Source organism: Ceratotherium simum, chromosome 29 (genome assembly GCF_057802395.1).
Source record: "Ceratotherium simum simum isolate JZ-2026a chromosome 29, ASM5780239v1, whole genome shotgun sequence".
In the NCBI taxonomy this organism is placed as follows: Eukaryota; Metazoa; Chordata; class Mammalia; order Perissodactyla; family Rhinocerotidae; genus Ceratotherium; species Ceratotherium simum.
In genome coordinates, this window is record NC_141928.1 from 25,446,148 (window position 1) to 25,471,344 (window position 25,197).

The 25,197-nt window shown below is 41.9% G+C and overlaps 1 protein-coding gene across 5 annotated transcripts in view; it reads right to left on the reverse strand.

Moving 5' to 3' along the window:
• Positions 1-25,197, reverse strand: part of PALM2AKAP2 (PALM2 and AKAP2 fusion) — a 327,255-nt gene that overhangs the window by 185,024 nt on the left and 117,034 nt on the right. For 2 of the 5 annotated variants that reach the window (XM_087419325.1, XM_087419323.1), the window contains exons 4-7: positions 23,749-23,863; positions 22,856-22,877; positions 17,293-17,394; positions 6,694-7,389 (exon numbers count right to left, since the gene is read on the reverse strand). In XM_087419325.1, coding sequence (XP_087275451.1) covers positions 6,694-7,389; positions 17,293-17,394; positions 22,856-22,877; positions 23,749-23,863 — 935 coding nt within the window. Of the gene's footprint in view, positions 1-6,649; positions 7,390-17,292; positions 17,395-22,855; positions 22,878-23,748; positions 23,864-25,197 lie in introns of those variants that run through there. The other 3 variants (XM_087419324.1, XM_087419328.1, XM_087419326.1) reach the window with 3 other exon arrangements.

Sequence of the window (25,197 nt, forward strand, 5' to 3'; positions counted from 1 at the left end):
CTTGAAACGGAGAGACACTTTATGACCTTGCCCTGTTGGAAAAAGGATCTTGTCTTTCAGGGTAGTAGAAAAGGAGCCCATCCCAGAAAAGGATACTGCCTGGGAAGAGAGTCTAACAGGAGTAGGGAGTAGATTCTGAGGCATGATTCACTGTCAGCCAGACAGAGGAACAGGTGTGGGTGAAGATCTTCATGAAACTGCGTGTGATTGCGATGGAAACTCAGGAATTTGGCAGGAAATTGGAAAAAAATCCAATTCAAACTCTAAACATTCAGAATCTCCTGTACGGATGGAGAAGGACAATTCCTTCCTGTTTCGACTTAACTCTGAAAATATGACACAGCCCCATTGATATTTGCAAGGCCAATAATACTTGGTAAGTTTTATATTGTTGGTTTATACATTTATGTATAGACTGTGGATGGCCAGATGCTTCTGACTCACCATTTAACATATATTACTCAAACGCACCATAGTGAGTGGTCCCTTAACCTCAAATGTAGCAATTACGCCTTAAATATGTGAAAGAGTTGGACTTTGATAATTGCTGGCTGGGCTTTGCTTACATTTAAAATAGCTGTCTTCTTCCAAAAGATCCTCGTATACTATTAAAGGCATAGCCCAAAGAGCTACCAAGCCATGTAACACAGTTTATCTAATGACAGGTATAGAAAGCTTGATCTTACAACCTAGGTCTGTTTGGAAACACTGGATTCCATGCAGTGGTGGTGCAAAGGGCAGGTCACAGGACCTTTGTTTATGCCCCCCAAGGTCTGGGCTAGTGCTCTAGAACTCACTAAAAAGTTACCTTAATGGAATGGAGAAATAACTCAATCAAGGGTGTTTTCAAACTCAAGCTTCATAATGCATATAGATTTCATTATAAAAATATTTTTCCTTAAAAAAAATACATAAATGTACAATATTCCATTTCTATAGCACCTCCTTACTCCCACCCATATCATGCTACTCATCTTAGACTATAACGAATGGGCAGCCCCTCAGTCATGGCTCAATCACACTATTTGAGTTTAACCCTCTTGCTTTTTCAAGCTATGCCAATTGTGCTTAAAAATATGCTCCCAGACCCAGACAGGGGATCCACAAGTTCATCTCCCTCAAGGTGGGAAAGACTGCAGGAGGTCATATGCTCCACGTGGCCTGCCCAGGAATGTCAGAGTTTGATACTGCAGGCTCAGATGAGAACACAGAAACACATGTGGTTGGTAGATGGGCAGAGGCAATGCCCAAGCTATGTCACTTTATTCCCCCTGGGCCAGACCTGCAAGGTTCTGCCTCAAGGCTCCTGTGATGAAATTCACAGCTCTGAAGAAGGCTGCGGGGTAGGGGTGGGGAAGAGAATGTTGTGTTAATACAGCTTTGGAATACAACCTGCACTTTTTAAAAGGACAGAAAAGAAGAACATAAACAGCGATGCTAAGGCAAACTTTCAAATGGCACATCAGAACTCTTTTTTTTGTCATTCATTTTGTGAACATCACAAGGCAGGTACATTCTGTAAACATATATACCATACAGTACATTAACCATAGGAAAATAAAAAGAAAGCCACCCTGTAATTCTTTTCTTTCTGTATTTCTGTTCTTTTGCTCCAGAAGGACTGCCTGAAGTCTAGGGAGAATTTTCTGGTTCATGAAATATACTTTTCTTTTGATAAAAATGCAGTGACTTGCAAAAAATAGCCCCAGGTGACTAGTAAGAGACAATTTGGGGAGATGACCATTCATACCTCAACCTGTAGAAACTTAGAAAAGTCACAAAATATAAAAAAGTCATTAATGTCAGGAAACATTTTGTTTTCCTGCTTAGTAAAAGAGAGCATTGAAAAACTGTTTTTTACAAAAGTTAAGGCTGTCCAGATCTTTGATGCAGAAAGTCTGCGGTCTTCAAAATTACATGTTATATTTTCACATTGAAAGCAAGTTTTTTGTGCTATGGTTCTGATCTTCTTATGCTTGACTGGAGTGGAGAAAGGAAGCAGAGGCCTATTTAAGTCATATAAAACTTCAGGGGGTGGGGAGTGAGGCTGGTCTAAAGATCCCCAGGGAAATTGCCCTTTGAAAATTTCAAGATGCAATCTTTATTCTGTCCTTTTCTACATTCAAATAATAACTATTTTGGTTTTTCTTAAAATGGGAATTTTATTATGGAGTTTGCTGAAGCTATGAAAATACAGGCACATAACTGCACTGTGCTCCTCATAAAAGACCAACTTTTCTTTTTCCCTAGAAAAATGCAGAAAAGTTTTCCTGGTAAGAGCAGAAGAGATCTATACAATGAAGATGAACTGGCAGCCGGAATCAAAGATCCCATCTTGCTCGTGACTTTGAGCTATTTTGCAATATATACCATAAGTCTTGCGTACGTGCTGGGTTGTTCTACCCAATAAGACAAAGGATTCTTTCTGGTTCTATCCTAATCAGTGGACTTCTATTTACCTTGATTAGTAAATTGAGGAGCTTCTAAAAGATTGCATATTTACAAAGTTTATGCAACTTACGTCGTACTACGCTGAGAATTGGTGGTTTCAATACCGAATGTGCGTGTTGCAAAAATACAACGTAAAACTGCTCGCCTTGGAATGGTTTTTGTTGTAAACAAAGTAGCATTGCAGAAGATGAGAATATTCCCACAAGGAAGGGGCCCTCTGGTGAGTTAAACTCCACAGTGGGTCCAGTGACAGGCAGTGACAGCTGAGCTTCTAGATTTTAAGTAAGACTACAAAAAAGTCTTCGGTGCATATTTCATCTATGTCTATTTGCGTTTTAAATTGACAGGGTTAACGCTTTTTAAAAAGGAAGAACTGGTTTACTGGTTCGATTTTGGCCTCTATCACCAATTTCCTTCCTCTTCTTTTGCTACCCATTGGTTCATTGGCGTTAAATAAATGGTCATTGTCAAGGGTGTTCTGCGACCCCTTGAAATGAAATTCTGCAGGAAGTGAAAAGAAATAAGCTGTTTTCAGACTTGGCCTCAACGTTTTGCTCCAGAGATGATACTGTATCTCTAGAAAACTCTATATAGATGTTTTCCCCCTTTTATAAAAACTTGACCCTAGCCAAAATAAAATAGTCTACTTGCATGTGGGAAAAACACATTTATCACCAGAAAGTAAAATAGAATAGGTGGAAATCTGAAGCAGATAGATGTCTATTAACATTTCAGAAAGGAGTCAAACCAAACGAACTCTAGAATTTGTTTGAGTTTCCTGAAAGCCTTTGAATAATTTTAGGTTGCTCAGGCGGCTTAACGAAACCATGTTTGGGGTTTGGTCAGAAAGGAATTCCCTAGGCCCTCGTCCTCTCTACTCCCCAAATTAAGTGACATCACCGGACATTGTCAAATCACTTTTAGAGGCAACTAACTTTTGCTTATATAAGGAAAATAATATAATTATGGGTAAAAGAGGTACAAAGTAAAAAAAAAAAAAAAAATTCCCCTTAGTTTGTCCTATTTCACATCAAAGAAAGAAAAAGTCAAGGATATACAAGTCATCAAGATTTTTTAGGACACATAAGGTTAAACTTTATCATTTTAACCATTAAAGGATTTTTAATTCAATGCCATTGAAAATCTATTTATAAACAAATGAAATATCTCTTCTTTCCCTCTTTCTCCTCTTTCCATCTAAAAGGGAACTGATTACGTGATTTTAAAAGAAAGTCCAACTAACTATTAGTTCAAAAACAACTATGGTTTTGCAGCTTCATTACTGATTCTCTAGTCAGTCTGGTTATGTAAGTCAATACCCTGTATTTTCGAAGGACGTGATACCATACATAATAAAGTTTTTACAGAGAAAATGCAAATACCATCAGGGAAGGCAGAATGTTCACAATCACAACTCTGTGGATATTTTTGTTATGAAGGGTAGTTACTTGTTGTTGTAGATGGTATTATAGCTCTCACCCCATAAAAGTCCTGGCTGAGCCTGAATCTCCTGTTATGATAGGTCAGTGATGGAAGACATGCAAATACATATGCCATATTCAAACACACCTTCATTTACTGTGGCCACAACCATTTTAATAAAGGTAACACATCTTACTTTAAAACCCATTAAATGATAAAGCTTTAGTAGTAAAAGTATAGGGAGAACTCAAATTCATATAATTTGCTAATCCCTATAATAATAATGGATGAATGAGAGTGCAGACTATGATTGGTCTTTTAGATCTTATGTGTAGGGTTGTAGCAAGAGGTGCAGATCAAGGTCTTTGTGAGAAACTAGTTCACTTATGGAAAGGTAGGTCATTTCAGGGAATTATCTGTCTGGAAAGACTCTGATTCTGTTATCAAACTGCACTCCCAAGAGCTCTAAATTCTATCATTCCACTCACTAACTGTGCTTTTAAAAACTCATATTGAATAATTTTAATTCCCAAGTGAGTAAAAAAAGAAAAACATAAGCTATGGTAAACTTTTAGATTGTTTCTTTCTTAAATAAATTATTAAAATAATAGATTGTCCAAAACATTGAAGCTATTTTTTTCCATGTAAATAGGTTTACCTGGCATGTCATTTCATTTAACGTTTAAATGATGCCTAAATGACCGTTTACTGAGGAGCATGAAGCTGACAGTAGTGACATTTATAGGCAGCAAAACCAGATTTATTTCTAGATAACAGAGCAGTTTTATTCAATTGCAGCTGCTTTGGTGATCCTGAGATTTAGAGATAATTCTCTCAGCTATTCAAAACTAAGCCATGGATGGAATCACCTAGAAAGCAGAACTTAGCTCCTTTATTTTTCCCTTAACTTTTTCTGTTTACATATTGGAGATAAAATGATTCATTTTGTGCTCATTAAAAATGTAAATTATTTGAGAAACATTTACTTGGAAAATTAAAAAATATCACTTTTTCCTTTCCTATTGGAATAAATATAATTTTAAGCCAAGAAATTTAAAACAATAATAGTTAGATTTAGCACTGAGAAAGCTATTTAGACCAAACTTAGTTGGTCTTATAATAAAATTCTCTTAAGACTACCTTTTTTTTTTCTCATCTACTTTCCGTAGAAGTTAGACTTATGTAGTATGTCTTATTATATGTTTTTTGAAACTATGTTCTATAGAACATAATTTTATGAATGATTTGCAACAATGCTATGAACATTTGGGCAAAGTTAAGATATCTCTGTTATTAAAATCAGTTAAAACTTTACATCTTTATTTCATTACTCTAGTATTATTCTACTAAATTGCTTCCCTTTGGTTTTACTATACATGTGGCTGTTTGCTTTGGGGGAGTGCTAAGAATTTTTTTTAAAAGAATTCTTCATTGTGTTCTAGATAAAAACTATCCTTTGATGTTCTGAAATCTCCAGAAGTTTAAGAAACAATGCTTTAAGAAGTTCAGTTATGTGTCACTCAATCAATATTTGTGGAATGAATTTAAGTACTTAACATTGAGAAGACAAGTCTTTCTTAATCTTTTAAAAATTTTTTGCATTTTAAAGTTTATTTTGAAGGGTGGATAAACCCCTCAAAACGGGGATGTTATGGGAAACATTCTGTTTCTCATGGGGACAGAAAGAAAAGAGTCCAGATGTAAGGCTCTGTAATCAACTGGGCAGGTGAGATGAACAGTTAATTCAGTTACAGCACCATCCACAATGGAGTGGGAGCATCGCAGGAACCAGTGCAGGTCAGAAAGCCTGTTCTAGAAATTATGGTCACTGCAGAGATACTCCTCAAAATGATCCCTTCATTGAAAACAGATTAACATGATCAGAAAATATCCATGAAAAAAAAACAATATAAAAATTTACATTTTTTTGAGAATAGAAGCAAGGCTTATGGATTTGCCTAAGTTTGGAGATCACTACTAATGCTTAAAACAATGTTTGTTTCATGTCCTTAGAAAATTAAAAATGGTGCTTCTTATAGAAAGGGTCCATCAGTTAAGCCATAGAAAGAGAGACAGCTGCTGATGGCAGGTTATGGAATCAGTCCCTACATTTTAGCTGTGACAAGCACTGTGTCTTTTCTTTTACATCAACTTCATTTCGGTTTTAACAGGAGGAAAGCCATAGATGCACAATACTGTAATCTGGAAGCTTATGTAAGGCAGCAAAAAGCATCACCCTAGACTGGACAGACTAAGTAAGGTCCATTTTTGGCTACACTAGGAACCGGCTAGAGCCAACAGCATTTTGCCACACAAGATATAAAAGCAAAGATCCACAGCAAGGGAGGCAAGTGAGAAATCAGCGACGTGGCGATGTGTGACTACATGATAGGAACCCTCCACAAAATGAAGCCCCCGGTACCAATGGATTCGATTCCAGTCAAGTGAATTAAGGCTACTATATAACTGGCTGATATGAAGAGTCCATTCCAATCGAGCAGTAAGGAATTGATTCGCTCTTGAAGACATAAGGAAAGGTTTAGAGGAAAAGCAAGTTCTCGCAAAGAATGAAGCACACACATGCACGTTGTCTCTCAGGTGAGGAAACTGGAGGAAAATGAAAGGGAAAAAATAAGAGAGACCAAAGCAATCCAACTGCAAGGCAAGGCAGGTGTTTGCTTCCAGGTCACAGTATTGCAGTTAGTGGTACAGTGAGGTCTACGTAAGTGGTGAAGAGCACAGAGGCTGCCCAGAAGAAAAGGGAAGAAAGAAGTGGTCACATGACAACACAGCATTGACAGCGCTTTTTCTTTTGGGTACCTGGGGCTGGCTCTGTGGCCAGACTCTCTTCTTTCCCTTCTGGGGATGAGGGCTCTGTGGTGTCTGAGACTGGCCTCCCGGACACAAGCTCAGCTGCATTCCCATCAATAGTGGACACGTCTGTCACTGTCTTCTCCCTCAACGACTTCTCATCATCTTCATCAATGAGGACCAATTCAGCCTTGATGGTTTCATCATAGCCTAGCACCTTTTTAGTCTCCTCTTCATCCTCAATATTTTGGTAGCCCATGAAAATCATGGTGACTGGCTGATCCAAGTTTGCCTCAGGCCCTTCAGTGCTGGGGGCTTGAACCTGCTGCCCTGGGTTCCCAGAAGAATGATCTTTCCTAGACTTATGTACCATTTCTAACTTGGCTTCTTTGCAGAGCATGTGTTCCTTAGGGTGGCTCAGGCTCCCATCTGCAACCACAGTCCTTTCTGACACGTGCCCTTCTCTTAAACTTGATTGTCCAGCCTTCTGAATAAGCTCTTCTACATCCTTTGAGCTTAATTTGTGCACTCCGTTTTCTACTATGGTGCCTTCTGAGTGCACCTCATAGACTACTTTGGTACCATCATCATAGATTTTGACTCCTCTCTGATGGACCCCCTCTGGGCCAATGGTGGATGTAGAGAGAATCTTGGTCTCTCCTGTTTGTTTGTCTGTCTCCACATTAATTTCCATGGCGTACACAGCTTGAATGAAAACAAGAGAAAGGAAGTGCATGTTACAACAAAAAAAGCCAGTGAATGGTTAATTGCCAAACAGACAAAAAAAAGGTTTTGTGCCTTTTCTAGTCTAACTGCCAAGCATCTTGAGTGTTAGAGTGAGTGCACATTGTGGACAGAGGTGGTTATATATGTGTTTTAACACAGCAGCTTAATGCACTGGGAAGACAGATATACAGAGTTATCATATCTCAATGGCTCTTAGACTTCTAAGGAAGATCTACTAAAATAAGGCCACAAGCGACTCTTTCGATCCAGTGTAATGAATTACAGGGAAGCTGGCAACATGCAAGTCTACCTTGATTGAGAGCTTACCCTAGGCTTAGAGACAAGTTTAAAGCCCTTGGTTAAGAGGTATCCTAGTTCCAACATCGTAAACCTTTTTTTAACTCTTTCACCAAGTATTCTACTGTTTTTCTACATTTCTACATGTTCTTTACTGTTAATGGAGAATATGCAAAGGTTCTCACAGGTGGGACGTGGCTATCCTCCACTGTACTATAAAATATTTGCAAAAGTTGAAAAGCTACAAAAGTAGTCACATTATATGCTCTGTGAGTATTCCAGTCACTTAGCTAGGTTTCTAAAATGAGAACTAGAAAAAGAACAAGAGAGAGGTAGCTTCATCCCATGACACTGGAATTTGAGGACGATGATCACAGACGGCTCTTTCTTCTTCCGTGCACACAGCGCCAAGGCGTTGTGATTCTTCCCCATGCCATCTTTCCCATCTGTCACCTTCTTTCTGTTCCACTGCCACTACTCAATCTGAGACACTGTTTCCTCTTCCCTAGATTATTGCAAGAGCTTCCTACCTGGTCTTCCCCTCCAGGCTCGCCCTCTCTAACTCATTCCAAACCCTGCTGCCCGTGTGAGCTACCCAAGGACCAGCTCTTTCCCGTCCTATAGACTCATGTGATACTCCATACTTTCATATCTGTTACCTCAGAAGCTCCTGGCGAGGCACGCATTCTGGATGGGAGGAAACTGGGCCAACTGCCCCCAAGCACCCTTTCCCTGAATGACCCATGGATACATCAACCTCCGAGGCTTCAAAACTGAATCCATCTTCTCTCAAAACTCCACCATAGTCTTGGTGTCAAATAACACCAGTACCACCACCTAGTCTCTCAAGCGAGAAGCCTCAGAATTGTACCTGATTTGTCCTTTTCTTCCTAATTACCCAGAGTCAAACAATTGCTGAGACTAATTCTATTTCAGATCTACCCCCACGCATCTCCTCACCACTATCTCTATCACCACTGCCTTGACGAAGCCCTCTTCTGCTCTCTGCACAATAGCCTTGGGTCCAATTTTACCTGCCACTTCTGTCTTCTCATGGCCAGAGGGCCAATGGGAGCTGAGGCCTGGTTTTGTATGGCCAGAGAGCGAAGAATGGTTTTTAGATTTTCTAAATATTGTTTAAAAAAAAAAAAGAAGGAAGGAAAGAAAGAATTTTAAAAAAAGAAAAGGAAAGAGGAAAAAACAAAGAATATGCAACAGAGACCATATGTGCTCCATGAAGTCTAAAATATTTACAATCTGGCCACTTATAGAAAAAGCCTGCTGACCCCTGCTAGCCTATACTCCACCCTGCCCACAGAGTTACTTTACTCAAACCTTCTGTTGGTTCTTATGTCTGTATAGGATAAACACCAAACTCCTTAGCTTGGCATTTAATTCCCTTCAGAATATGTCTGCAACCTTCCTTTCTTGTCTTGTTTGGCAGCCCCTCTCATTCCACATACACTCGGGCCATAAAAAAGTTCTCGCTATTCCCAGGATGCTCAATATCCTTCCATGACCACTTGTCCCTGTGTCTGCTGTCCCTCTGCTAGACTGCCTTTCATCCCTTCTCTACTGGCAGACTCCCAGAGCCCCATGTCACATCTCTGCTTATCATTGCCTTTGAGTCCCTACCTCTTCCTGCATAACTACCAGTTCCCCAATTACGTTAAGAAGACCCAAACTATCTTTTCAATCACATGTTCTATCTGCCCCTTTTCTCTCTAGCACAACCAAATAACACCATCCCATGCTTCAACATGTCCTGCTTTTGTTAAGATTTCCTTCTCTTGAAATGTCCTTCTTCTGAGTTTTTGTACATCCAAATACAACTCATCCATCAATGCCCAGGTCAACTGCCCCCTCTTCCATAAGCTTTCTTTGATCCTCTCATCTCTAAGTCATCCCTCTCTTCTTAAGATTCTCTGAACACTTCTAAACCTCTCGGAAGGCACTTAACGCTTTCCATTCAGTAGTATAATTATTTGTGGGAATGTTTTGTTAGGTCTATAGGTTTTTAGGATCCTTGAAAGCTAGTTTTTGCCTGACATCTTTCTATGATTCCCCTCCTCACTAGCACCTACCTTAGAGCCTTCTGTATAGAAGGTACCTGATAGACATACCTGTGAAACAAATGTTACTAATTGAGAAGTCTAATTTGGTTATCTTAATCTAGTCACAAATACTTTATATAATATGACACCACTGAACTGGCTTAAAAAAACAGCAATATTATTCCATCTGCTTGAGTAATAAGATACAATCTGTTCACGGTTAACACTTAACTGAAGATTTTGAAGCAAAATCCAATGCTTGATTTTCATCATCACCATTTTGAAAGTTTTACTCATTCAGCACAAAGATCTTGAGTTTCCTTAAATGACACAATGGGAGGCCAACCAATATTTGTCATAGAGGTACATGGGCTCACACAATGATGGTGATTAAGAGAAATATTTGTCTCAGTTATTTCCTGATTTTCCACAAAATGTGTCATCAAAAAACAGAATGGGCATTTAAAATTTTGCATGATCTCCAAAAGCCTGTTCTTTAAATATTACATTTATATTAAAAAGCACAGTTTTGGGTTAAAATATTATGTCCTATCATAATATTATGAACATTAACACATTCATGGGACATATTTATAAGTAACGAAGGTAATAATGATTGTCAGTTGTAGGTATGATATCTAATTATACCCCAAACATCCAGTAATATGTGAACAAAATGACACAATGACCTGCAATCAATACAGAGTTTGGAATAAAATATTTCTGTTTTTATATGCATATGTGATAGGACACAAATTATGAACATGGCAGTCTTTAGAGATACCCCTCGCTCTGTGCTCACCAAAGAGAATGCTGTCTTGTTGATCCAATTTCCCCTTCTCCACCACCCTAATCCCCAATCTCCTTTGGTCTTTACCTGTTCCTAGAATCAGAGACTGGACAGAAAGGAGGGATGATGACAAGTTCTTTGCTAGAATAATTAAGTGGGGCTACACAATAAAGAGTTGAAAAAGAAGGCGTGTAGTGGAAGAGAGTAAAAGCCATGTGGGAGATGGACAGAGAGGGGACATTTTGGTGGTGGATGACGCCTTGGAGAGTGAAATGTGGAGGGAAAAAAGGGAATACAAGAAGTGTTTCTGGGTGGAGTTATGAATTGGATCCCTTGTCATATCCTTCAGGAAAAATAGGTAAAGAACAGAGTTCCTTTTTAGCAGCTTTTTTTTGTGTGTGGTCTGTGATTTTAAGCTGTATTTCATTAAATGTGACATGGTTCTGGGACTGGACCACATGTGATGTGGTTTCATTAGGGTTACACATTAATATTTATATTTACATGTTATACACTGTTATTTCAATATTTCTAGAATACAAGGGTAGAACATTTTAAGACAACTTTATAAAAAAAATAAAGCTATATATGTTATTCTGTAAAATACAACATTCACATGTATTTTTTTTTTCCCCAGATAAAACATAAGGCTTCAAAGGAACCACAAATTTTTAGTAGGTTTCTTCAGGGTTTGGTCTCACATTCCTTGTCTCCATTCACTCTCTTCTCTAGTCATGGGTACTTAGGTGAACACTTTGAGAAGCTCTGGCTTAACACAAAGGCAATGTTTAGACTTCAAGGATATACATATGAGAACGTTATCAGACATTCAGAAAACCATAAAGGAGGTGTGAATGTTCATCTTAAATGTGTAGCTAATGAATAAGCATTTTTATTTTGCTCCAGTTCTCAGCCAATAATATTTCAAATGTGAATTAGGTAGATATGAACCAGTAGGAAAATAAGACTTACATTTTGAATTCAACATTTTGTTTTTGATACATGCACACAATTTAAAAAACTCTTCTGCTTTTTACTGCTGCCAAGTAGTGTATACCAAAGACCTCTCATTTACATCATGCCCTCATCTCTAACCACAAAGAATACTCTCTGATCTCTCTTTTTTCTTCCCTCAAGCTTCTCCATGCCACAGGTACACTAAGGTTTGTGTAATGATGAGGGTCCTGTGCTCATCTTATTGAAAAAAAAAAATGAGGAGGGGGTGCATCTCAGGGGAGGAGGATCTCTGGGGAGCCCCTGAAAGAGATTTTGAAAGAGCCCCATGGACATAAAGAAAAATATTGGAAGAAAAGCCTGGAGAAAGGACCTGGGGACAGAGCAAAAAGAAAGGGGACAGTCCAATGGAAGTTCCAATGACAGGATGACTGAAGTCTGGAACTACGTTTTTATAAAATGATATATTTAATCATTGATTTCCAAACATTATATACTGATGACACTAAGATTGGAGTACATAAAGCATGTTTACCATTCCTTCTGATAACCCAGGGAGAGAGCAGAGTACTATGTTCATTTTGATAAAGAAGAATGAGAACCAAAGGGGTCAGTTTCTGCAAAGGGATACAAACGAATGACTGAGTCGATGCTTTGACTTTGGGCCTCTGTGTTGGGTTTTCTTGGTCTTTGCTCCCCCATAGCTCTCTCATCAATAGAAGAACCACCTTGAAGAGCAGAGACACTCTAATGAGGGTTGATAATCCCAGTCTCCAGGTTCTAAAAACAGCCAGGTGTGGGAGACCCCCGGGGAAGTTATCTGCTAGAAACCAAAGTGAGGGTGGGATGAGGAGCCACCGTGGCTGGTGTGCTGCAGGGCCCAGAGGGATGGGGCTGAGGAGCAGAGAATGCTCGATTCCAGTTCAAACTTCTCTCCCTGGCTCCATGGGCTCTCTTGTGCCCTGTTTCCTTCAACTTTGGTAAAGACAGAGCAGCTGTAAGGGCTTTAAGTAGCCTAGGGAAGAGGAAACAAGAGCACCTGAAACAGGGAGAGGTGACCAACTGACATGATTCCATTTCAGAATCAAGCCAAGAGCGTACAAAATGAGACACATTCCTTAAGGACGGGAAATTCAATCATCGTTAAATCCCTGGACTTAGGCTTCTCCCAACGCACTTCCTCTGACTCGCTGTGATCAGTGGGAGGAGGAACAAAGCTGAGGGTCCATGCAGAGTACAAAATGACACGCCCCACTGCCATTAGTCAGCGAGATGGGAGGTGTCAGGGGGAGGGAGAAAGACAGTGGGTCTGAACTTCTATCCAGATGACACTCTATCTTGGGGCCTCACTTTTCCCGTTTGTGCAATGAAGGGTATTCAGCTTCGATATTCTATCGTGCTGTGGACAGCCCGTGTGGCTCGTAAGTCAGTGATGTGTAACGTACAATAGGAAGGCAGTAGACAGCCAGATCATGACCATCACCCTGCAGTGAGATCATCCCCATATAATGGAGCTGCACTGAACCTGGAATGCGGAAGAGAAGCCATGCATATGCTCGGCTTATCGAATGAACAAACATGTGCAGTCTTGTCCCTTCCGGCACATGATTATGCATATACATATATGTTCACACCTTCTCTTGAGGTTGGAAATATAAAACGGCTATTGTGATGTCAATAACAATGAAAATGAGGACATTAATTCAGAGTGGATACTCCCTCTCATGCCAGAGGGCAACCTCTAACTTCAAAAACCAGCAATCAAAAATTTCTTTGAAGCAATTGTTTTCCCAAGATACCTTAGTATTAACAAAAATAAATCAGCATGGGTGTGATGCTGATGGATAACAAAAACAAAAGCCAATTTCTCATATCTGATTTTGCTTCTATCTTTTTGGCCGAGAAGGACAGTTTTCAGTCTGAAAAGAGCAGGGAAGAATATTGCTATGAGGTAACTGAAGCCCAGATGAGTAGAGAAGATTGGAAAATAATAAAGCACCAGGGATACAAATGCTCTCAGTGTTTGAGGCCCAGGTCCCCAGTTCCCTTATCGACGACTTTGTCTCAAGGATCTCACACACCAGGAAAGATGCTGGAGGCAGATTCGCAGCTCTGATTTTCGAAAATGGGAAGGAGGGAATTCCATAAACTACCTAGAAGCGAGCTTGACATCACAGCTGGCTAAATTCTAGAGTTAATTTTAAAAGAGTAGAAACTACTAAGAGCCAGCACGGGTTCATCAGGCAGACGCTATGCAGATTAATCTCATTTTCTTTTTTGTTCAAGGTCTATAGACAGATTAGGCAAATGCCAGAGATACAGACAGCATATCTGGATCATCATCAAGTCCTTATGTTCCCAGGCAGAAGACAGAAACATGTGCCTTGGGTGTCAGGACAACTGTCAGAACTTGTTACTGCTGAAAGATCATGCCCCATAGGTGCCGATTTAGGGTTCCCAAAGGCCAGGAGACTCCTAACGGTGTGCCTCAGGCCTCTGACTTTGGTTCCAACTCTGCAATGTTTTTATCAGTAAAATCATGAAAAATAATAAAAGCTTGCTTTTCAGATCTGAGGTGATGCTAAACTGAGAAGAAAAGTGAGGCTATGAGGTGCCACAATCACGCACTGTAAAGATCCTGACAATAGAGGGTTTTCTACCTTCAAAACTGTTAAATCCTTTGTCCAAATTAAATCTGATGCAGAAATATAATACATAAACACAAGCAAGGAGAAGCTCCTGTGTATGAAGTAGGAGAGAAGACCAGAGCCCTGACTGCCAAATCTTCCTGCACATTCCTCTCCCCACCCTCTACTGTGGAGCCTCGGTGACCCCACGGGACCCCCGGCACTCAAGAGGGACAATCTAACAAGAGAAATTTAACAGTCATGTCAAATCCACAAAGGACAGACAGGCACACAGCTCATCCTTACTTTTGCCTTTTGAGATTAAGTAGTAAAGAATTTTGTAGATTCTTCTGTGTATGAAGGACAGTGAAGCAGTGTGTGCACAACTGGGAGAACAGACTGCATGTTTCAACTGAAATGATTCTGGAAAAATGAGTGACTACACTGGATAAAGGAACTGAAGCTAAGCAGTGGCACATGTCAAATGACTTTGAGGTTTTATTTTAGAACCTGAAAGGCCACGACACCAGTGAAGTGTCACATGGTCTGTGGTGTCACGCTCTGCTCTGTGGGGTGATCAGCCATCCCAGAGTGCGTGGGGCAGCTCTGAGCATTGCACTTCAGGAAGACTAGGGACAAAGTGGGGAGTGTTCAGAGGGAAGGGACAGGGTTGGTGGAGGGTGTCTCAGAGCAATCTCATCATGTCAGGACCCTGAAGAGACTGGGGCTGTGGGCGTTAAGGGGATTTAGAGTGGGGATCTGGGAAAGACAGGAAATGATAGTCATTTTCAAATACTTAAGGGGAAATCAGAATTTAGGTTTGTCCTGAGTCATTCCAGGGAGCAGGATAAGGACCAATGGGTGGAAGAGGGAGGCAGACAAATGACAGCTCCATCAGAGGAAGAACTTCCCAGTAGTTAGAACCAATTATAGAAAGAATGGGCCACCTGGAGGGAGATTAAGGGCCAATCTCCAAGCCGTGTGACTGTGGTTTGAGGATCTCTTTGTAGGGCTGCTATACTCCAGCTTCCATGTTTGAATGAGGGATTGGAATAGATGCCTCCGAATTCTGAAAAGCAATGATTCTAAACAAATTCCCATTTATACAGAATCTTAAACCTCCCAAACTCCAAACAACCAGAATATTTGTCATAATACTGAGTAATGACAAGTGACATTTATTATAATGGCCCCAAGACTGTGCAAACTTCCCAAAGGATGTTCCTAAAGCAAGATGGATTATATCTAGGAGAAAGAATTCCAGTGGCGAGTGTCATTAGTTGGTATGCTATCCATGCTCTGTGTGGTCTCTGTTCACCATAACTGATCATGAATCTGGATACTCTATTCCCAAACCAGTCTGGAGGAAGGAGTTAACCACACCAAATGCAACTCCTTCCACAACTCTGCTTCTATGTATTTCCACAGTAGACACATTTATGTACATTAGTTCTTAACCACTAAAGGAAAGTTCATGTAAACTTATTTTTTAGAAGATTCAGATGACATAAAACTTTTTGAAAAATGCATTTGCTATTTGGATCATTATGTTTTTGCAGTATCTTCAAATACAAAGGATGCTAGGCTGTGACAGTAAGGGTATTCCTACATACACAGCACTGCAATCACATTAACATATTGCTCTTGAACTTTACACTCCTTGACAACCAACGCTACTCAAATCCTTTTTATATCTCTTAAAAATGAGTTCTCACACACTGTCCCTACCCCATCCATGAGCTGATCCATTTGTTGGATTATATTGCATGTTCTGTGAGGTGCAGGAACATGTGGAGACAGGCTGGAAAGCTGTCACAATGATTGGGAACGATCCACACCCAAGTCTCTAGTAACAAGGGGAAGGGGAGTGACTTTTGAATGGTTATTACCCGAGTTGATCTCAGAAGTGCACCCTGGAGCATTTAAGAGTCCGCAGCTTAAGGCACTGCCCATGATTCCTTTGTAGCGCAACTGCAGGCTGCAAGTTCAGGTGTATCCGTCCTGTAACTGTCCAGGGCTAGGTGGACCTGGCCTGGGTCTGACCAGACATCACTTACAGTCCCACCCAGCTCTAGAACTCGGAGAGTCCGTATGTAAAGGTAATATGCAATGATGTTTACAGAGACACCCAGCAGACAATTAATCAGTGCACATGACAACTACATCAATACTTACTGCCATTTTATTTTACCTTTACATTAAAATAAGGGTGGATTATTTGTTTCATAAAATATTCAGGTTGGCCTATATAAAAGATTTCCTCTGGCTTGAAAGTCCATGATTGATTTGTTTTATAAAAGGTGTCATTATGTGCTTTATTTTAAACATAAACTTACCCAGATGATGTAAAGCATAATCTGACATTCATATTTGAATTCACCTACATTGTCACTAACTGCAAACTTGGCAATTCATTTTTTCATTTAACCCTCGGGCCCTCAGTACATTTCTGTATAGAGCAAAAAGGTTGGTTTTTGAGATTTATTTTTCACGTCTGTTCAGTTCTGATTTCTGAGGCACATTCACATTGAACAGAGCAAAGTATAGCTCTCTATATACTTTATACTCATAAATGCATTATTTTCTGAAATCCACAATGGTGAGAAACATTAGCAAGAAACATTTATTCTTTAAATTGCTACTTTTTCCCCCAAATAAGTCACAGTAGCTAAGAAATAACTCCAGAAATGGGAAGACTTGGGAATATGTATTCATAATACATAAACAGCTTGATTCCCAAAGGATTCCGGCAACATACTCATAAGTTTTGAAAATAATTTCCACTCAGCTTCCTTCATAGCTCATTTGATCTTGTGCAAATCCAGTATGGAACATAAAAATCCCTGGAGGCAGAGTGCAGGTTAACTTTGAGAATCAGGACAGACATAAAGACCACAAACATGAAAGACAGACTCCTCTGAAGTTGGAGGGAAAACGTTCCATGATTTTCTCAACACTCCCTCCCCTTCGGTCCTCAGTTACCCATCAGGGCCCAGTGCCTGCCCTGTGTGGCCACTGTAAATTCTGTTTCTGAGGCTGGGCTGAAGACAAGATCCCCATACGTAAGGATATGTGGGCATTTCACATTAATAAAGCTCAGAGAAATGCAAGCCCCATGGCCAGTCCTGGCATCAAAACCAAATAGCTCCTCAGGACTTACCAGCTGCTCTGCTGGTCCCGTCCTGCCCAGGTGATGGTTCTGCTGTTCGTGAACAGAGGATTGGCAGGTCGGGGAGCTGGGAGGAAATGTAATTTACTGCGTCTGGTAGCAGAGAACAGGGAATACAATTAGGCACAGTGTTGGGAGGCCCAATGGGTTCGCTGCCGAGACAGCAGCTTGTCTGCCCTACATAATGGACCGCGGAGGCAGCCACTGAACAAGAGGATCAGGGTAAACAAAGACAAGCATTTGCCCAGTGACTGGTATTCAGCAGAGTAGCTGAGGTAGGAGGGATCCTGGCCAGAGAGCTCAGGCCCCAGAACTGCTCTCTGTATTAAAAGATTCACCAGAAAGCTCTAGATTCTAAGAGTACAATGAGTTCAAGGGTAAAAAAAGAAAAGGGCTGTTGAGAGCCATTATCAACTTGGTGGGAATGACCAAATATGGGACATCAAACTAGAAATGTGCCGTAAACAGTACTGAAAATAAATTTGGGGCTCATTCCCTGAACTGGAAATATAGCTTTATGTGCCTGATTCATTCAGAAGACCAATTTTATAGGCGTTTTAAAAAATAAAACTCAGAATTTATTCCACAATTTCAATACTTCGGGCTGGTGCTTCAGCCAGAAAATCCTAAGATTCCAAATAATAAAACCCAGTGAACTCACCATTAGCTCAGTTGCAGGAAATGGGGCTGTGTAAAAGAGGGAGACCAGGTCTCCCTGGGAAAACCTCAATTAGGGAAGTGAGACCCTAGAGAGCATGAACATCAGCAGGTGTGCCAAAGTATTAGAGAGGAGGAAACCACGAAGGAGAAGAATCTGTATGTTCCCCTAGAGAAAAGGGGGAAAGTGTAGAAACATTCTAGAAAGCTGGGTTCTATATGAAGTGATTCTTTTCTGTGTCACAACCATGTCCCAGAATCCTGGAATGTCAATCACTCATCAATAATTGCATCTAACTGCTTACTGCATATCTCCACTGAATATCTCACAAACACCTCAAACTCAGCATGTCCAGAGTGGAACTCTTATCTTCACTCATCTGCTGCTTCTCCTGTACTCTGTATCTCCACTCATTGGTGCCACAATTCATCCAGGATCCTGGGCGGCGCCTTCACTCCCCCCTCAGTGTCCAGTCAGTCCCCCAGCCTCTGCCTCCTTTACATCTCTTCCATCTGTCTTGTCCTCTGTATCCCTGTCAATACCACCTTAGTTCTGGTAGTTTCCTTTTTTCTTTCTTTAATTTCATGCTGGAGAGGATCATGAATAGACACTAGATTAGGATTAGAATTAGGATTAGTTCAGTTCTACCAACTAGACCATTGCTGACTCACATGTGATTCTGAACAATCCAGAATGTACTGATAATGGACCATTATGTTCTTAGGGCAAAGAACACACTCTGTGGGTAAGCATGGGTGGAGTTTCTCCAGGAGAATGGATTTTCCCACATCAACCATTTGGGAAGAAGAAACAGGAAAACAGGAGTAGGCAATCAGGCATTAGGTTGGAGTGAGGCTCGGGTTACTGTCTCTCTCTGGGGCCTTACGTGTGCTGGAGCTCGGACCCTGGGTCGGGCAGACATGATTGAAGATCCTCCATTGCAAGGAAGGAAGTTGGGCCTTTGAGATGATGGTAGCCTGGAAGATGGCCATGAAGGAGCCTGTGGGGACCCCCTGAAGCTGGGCCTGGATTTGAGCCAGGGGCTCTGAGTGTAGCCACATATCTGAAGTTGCACATTATTCTCTGTGTTGAACAGTCCTGCCAGTATTCATGAACTTAGGTTGCAGACTTTACTCTCACCATGGGGAGCTGTGGGAAGGGTCTGGGCCCCAAACCAGCACAAGGCAGGACCAGAGAGAGCAGCAGCTTGGGGTAAGCTGGTGCTGTGGGGGTAGAAGTAAATTGCTAACAGTAGTCCATGGGAGGAATGGAGCAGCAATCTGGGGCTAGGGGGACAGTGCAGGGCACAAGACATGACCACAGCAGATTTGCAGAACTTCTGAGTTTCCCTGAGGATTTCCAGAAATCTGTGGAATGGTATCTTGGTAAATTTAACTTTCTGCATTCAAATAAGATAGAGGCTCAAGCCATTAGGACCAGGCGAGACCTCACGGACTGGTCTCACATGTGCCTAATACATTCTGTGCTACGTATAGAGTTTCTAGGGCATCTTTGCCTACTGAAAGTTTCAGCAGCTAGAAACAAAAGCCACTCACAGGGAACTCTGCATCTGAAAGAGCATGTGATTCCTAGTGCTTATGTCTCAGCCTCCCCCAGGAGGCAGCTCTCTGCCAGATGTGAGTGAGTGATGGAGTTTGCTTTGCCCAGTGTTCACTGGCTACAAGCTTGAGGACTACAGCTCTTGGAGGGCTGGGGCTGCACGGCTTCTGCTAAGAGATAAGGGAGTGGTGAGGAGTAGGGCATGAGGAAGAGGATAGGGCAGCCCCTTCAATATATCATTAAACAGGAAACCCTAAGGTTATACAGCTAGGAGGGGTCTGACACACCAACATAAGGAATAAGAAACAGGGCATCCGAAGCTTCTATGGGAAGAATTTCTTCATGTGGCCTCAGTCGGTAAACTGCCCTCTTCCTGCCAAAGTCAGAGTGGTCTATCATTATTCCTCCCGCTGTCAGAGAAGGTAGAGAACAGCCGCTTACAGAGCAGAAATTTAAGCTGAGTCCTTCTTATTAGCTCCAGCACTGCTGAAATCTATGAATAAACAGCCAAAGCTAGAGAAACAAAGTTGATGAAAACTCTCCTGAAAACGTGACTTCTGGGCAACTGAAGACACATTGAGATTTCCCAACAATCAGTATGAAGGTTTTGATGTGGGAAGGTTCCAGGCCACCACAAACTGGGATGGGCTGGAAACCTAAGCAGCTCAGCGTCATACAACAAACACTGAGATGGGCCCGGGACAGACATTGCCCTTTGTCAGTTCTGGCCTAGGGTTTCACACCAGCTCCTCAGTGGGTAAAGAACAGAGTTAGCAGTATATGCAATTTATAGTCACACAGAACACTGTGCCTATTTAGGGCAGTAAAAACAACCCACCCAATTGATAAAGTGTGTATATAGGGCAGGGAGGAAGCGAGGGAGGATCAGAATGTATCTGGCCAGGAAATTCTACTCAAGATTGGAATACATTGCTCTTGATTGCCAAGGCTACCATGTACTCAAAAGCCACTGGTGATCCAGCAGGACAGTACCTTTATGTCCTCTGACATGCATAGGGTGACATGCACGGGTACCCAAAATGGAGTCATGACACATGCACACACCAGCAGCCATCTCCTTGGCCCCTCATTAAACTGGGGATGCTTTTGCAGACTATCTGCAGCGTCTTGTACAGTTATATAATCCTAGTTTGTTCTAGATTCTATAATCATCGTGGCTCAGAAGTTGAGTATTTACTTAAGGCACTATGATTCTATAATAATTTTGTGTTCGTTCTTAGAAACAACAGTTGGTTGATTCTAAGAGGGTCTTGGCAACTTTTTGAAATCAAAGAAGAAGATAATCAGACATCCCAAAGTCCCTCCACTGGACATGCTTCAGTGTTTACCCTCAGACCACAGTGTAACCTGAACATTGACCCCATTCTTGGGAGGATGTGTTCCCTCCTTCCAACTTCTTCCTTTGCCAGTAGATGTGGTGTGATGGAAAGGTCCCTTCAGACTTAGTTATAACCAGAGATGGCAGGAATCCTAATCCAGGGCGAGAGGTAAGACCATAGAAAGTTTTCCCTGGCCATTTCTTGGCATCCTTAAGACTTTTGCATCCTCTTAAGTCTGAGCTCACCCATCCTGTCAAAAAGCACAGAGGATAGAGTCATGAGGGCAATTTTCTCTGCAGGCTCCCTTTTCAGTCATGATCAGGTTTCTTACCACCTCTATGAACTGCCTAGGCAAAAATAGTGGGAAGGAACTCATAAGGAAATGAGAGAAGTTCAGAGTGAAAATGAAAAAGACAGTGGCAAGAGAGTGTAATGTAGCTTCATTCTCCGTGCCCCACAAAGCCTGCCCAGGGACATGACATGTAGCCTCCTTCCCTTCCCCAATTATAGAGAGAAGTCTAGGAAAGGTCCTGGTTTTAGAAGAGAAGAGAAAAGAAAGAAGTGAAAGCATGAAAGGCCAATGTGCACCCTTCTGGTAAGTGGGTGTCTGTGGGTCAATGTCCCACACCCCCATCCCAGCCTGACACATATTGCATTATTGCTGATTATGTGCACCATCTCAGGTCTTCCCTAGTACCAGGGAAGCCCACTCTCCTTCCCATGCTGCCACCCCCAACCCCCCAAAACAGACAAGGCCACCTCCTCAGTCCAAAAGCACAGAACAAGAGCCCTGATTTGGGCACACCCTAGAGAATGCTCTAGAACTGTCACAGGTCCTCTTCCTGGAGTCCCTGCTGACTCAGCCTTGACTTGTCACTGCCCACATGTGCAGAGAGCATGAGGTTTAATTTAATACCTTCCCAAAGCTCACCCAGGGAGCCAAAATCCAGATCCCCTGCCTTTTACTTGCTGGGGAAAAACAAAACAAAACACCACAATACCTTATTATTCTTTTTTCTTAGGTCAGAATTATGCTTAGTGCAACTGTCTTTGTTAATCCAGAAAAATGCACTATCCCATATATTAATCTTTTTAAATATATTTTAAATTTTTTCCCATATATTTCCAAATGACATGGGGAAAACAGCGAGGCCAACTCTTACTCTGGTTCCTGATCGTCTTCCTGGTTTAGAAATTGACCTTATAAGAACCAGGTGAGCAGATGGCATCTGATCCTTCCAACGAGTCCCAGCATTCTAAGCAGGCCGAGCTGAGGGTCAGAGTGCAAGTGGGAATCGAGTGGTTTTCATGAGGTTGTAGCTGGGGTTAGGGGAGCAAAGTGAAGGACAAGAAGCACATAATCTTAAGGTCATCCCCATGGCCCCCAGTAAGGAGAGCGGAGGGCAGGAGGAACGCCTGCTCCTGCCAGGATAGGGGTAGGAAGCCAGGGCCCTGCTCCCACCTTCACGCGCTCCGGGCCAACTCTCCCCCTACAGGGAGGGAGCTCTACCCAGCCCCGTTTCCTTGGAAGGCTGGAGAAACTGCAGTTTTCTGAATCAAGGCAAAACCAGAGGCCTTAGGAAGGTTTTCTCAACACCAGATGACGGCCTTCTGATGTGTGTTGTGTCCTGGAAACCTAACCACCTGCACAAATGGGCTCATTCCTGCCGGGGACCTGGTCCTGATGTTAGCACTCTTTGCTGAGCATCTTTCAAGAAAGGCCCAAGCAGTGAACCTTGGGGACCGAAAGGGAAGGAGAAGAGGCAGGCCGACTGTATAAGACTAGAAACAGTGAGTCAAGAAACAGCCCTTGACGAAGAGAGGCAGAGAAGACTTGGGATGTGGACCTCCTCCGTGCCCTGCAAACAGCGCTGCTCTCTTCCTGATGCCCTTACAAGCCAACACATCACATCTCCTGGTGTGTTAATGAAACCCCCTAAGCTGACCGGGATAAAACCACTCATCTACAGACGGGGCAGAGAGCACTCATGCTTACCTCCATCCGTACTGGAGAAGCTCTGTGGAAACACAAAAAACAGGGCAGAGAGTTACTACACACGTGGGGAGATAATCCCTTACTCATTTAACCCGTCTTTCTCCTCCAGCCCAGGCCCAGAATTTGACTGTGAGGGGCAAACCCAATGCTCTCTTTTCTTCTGAGAAATTTATTTGGGATCCTGAAATGTAAGGGAAAGGTTTACCATTCCCACTTTACACCAAATTCTCCCAATAGAGATTTATTTTGATTATCTAGCAAATACACTTGGTTGTGTTAGAGAAATGATATCAGAAAATCCCATCTGAGAATTAACTTGATTAGACCGCATTCCTATCACAGATGGGTACCTGAGGAACCAGGAGTTACAAAACAGAGGGAAGGTCCCAACATATTCAGAGCTTGCTGGCTTTATGGAGTCTCTTCTCTGGGCTACATGGCACCATCTGCTTTTATAGACAGTAAAATTTCATGTATTTACACTATTTGTGCTTGGAAGTCATGTCCATTTTTTGCCTCTGGCCTTTTTATAAAGGAAAGACTTAAATTAAAGCCCCAGGGAGCATATTTAATCTGCTTAATAAAAGTTGGTTTCAGAATTCTAGAGTCCAGCAGGAGACGACTTTTCAGGCACTAGGCCTATAAAGGGTTTGGACAGGAGTAGAGGGGGTTAATTTAATGACTCTTCTCTGGGCTTCCTGGCAGGTCAGGTGGTCCCACACCTGAAGACAGGCCACTCTCAGCTTCAGAGATGGTGCTGGTCCTCACTTCACAGAGTGTGGGGCTCAAACTCCTCATCAATACCAACAGGCCTTTTCTCCAGTTGGCACCATTTCGCTAGTGCTTACTTCCCCACGGCTATGGTTTAGAGAAGTCACAATCGTTTTCTTCACCTTCTGAAAGTCCTTGAAGGATTTTTCTGTCTCCTTTAGTCTCTCTAGGATGATTTGCTCTTTGGCAGATATCTGGGACTCTTCACTTTCTAGCGCTTGTATTTCCTGCTCCAGCCTGGAAAACACACAAACAGAGGACAGGTTACTTTCTTGTCGCGCCATCCCCAGGTTAGAGACCAGCTCCTTCCTGTTGGTGACTTCCTGGCGGTCTCCGTTTTACATTATGCTGAGGTACGAGGCCAAGGTTTTACATTACAGAGCGTCCTGTGTTTTCAGCTTTGCCACCAAGCAGACATCGGTCGAAGGAAAACAACCCAGAGCTACTGCCACTAGTTTGCTGCCATCACTTTGCAATATGCTGTGATGTCTCCTCTTCAACTCTATTAATATGCACATTTTTAATTTGGAGGTAGATTATTTTTACATAGCATTGAACATAATATCTGAAGGAAAACATCTTCATATTCTCCTAGCTATCTCAGAATAACTGCTCTTCTGTGAGGTTTGTCAAAAGATGAAAGGCCAGTCTTGCTCAAAGGAAATATGTTGCCAAGAAATGGCCAGTGGCCAGTACCCTTGGGAGCCTGCTGTCATCTCCCTCAGTGGCCTGGTCTCTACTGCCAAAAAGAGGGGAAATGGAGTGGACTGATATAATGGCCCCTACTCTTCTGGGACTTTCCTCAGCTTTCACAGCCATCCTATATATTTTCTGGAAGGGAAATTTCAGCACTGCCAGGAGACTCTGGGAATATTCCAGAACAGCAGCTACAGTTATGATTTGGAAGATGTCTCAGCAGCTGTATTCTTTCAATAAAATAATGGTAAGAACCATTCTTTCAATGAGCACTAAATCTGTGCCAAGAACAGAGCTAAGAATTCACATGGATTATTTTATTTAACCTTCCCAATGACCCTACGAATAAGGAATTCCCATTTTCCAGATGAGATCATTAAGGCTTGGCAAGTTTAAGGAGCTACTTACTGTTGCAGAGCCTTGAAGCAAGGATTCAAGCCAGGAAGTCTAACTCTAAACTCTACTGCTAACAATTGGGCTAAATTCTTACCACATGGATTCTGCAGTATTTCACCTATTTCCTGCCGTGTTAAACATTGAGCACGTTGGCATACTAGGGCGGCACCGTTATGCAGCAATGCCTTTGGGCGTTACAAAGGGATAGATGGTCCCCTGGTAAAGGACTCCAGACTATTATGCTTCTTGAATTATTTGGTCTGAATTTATTTCTTCATTCATTCACTTTTGCTTTTGGTGTCTTTCTCCTCCGTCGTGCTGGAGGCTTTGCTGCAGAGTCTGTGCCTGCCTATATTAGTCCTCTCCCTCCTCCTCCTCCTCCTCTTCTTCCATCTTCTCACCTGCTCTTGGGGACTGGTTACCCAAGTCTATTAGACTAAGACCTAAAATAAAGAGTTCAGAAGGAGATCTTCTAAGGG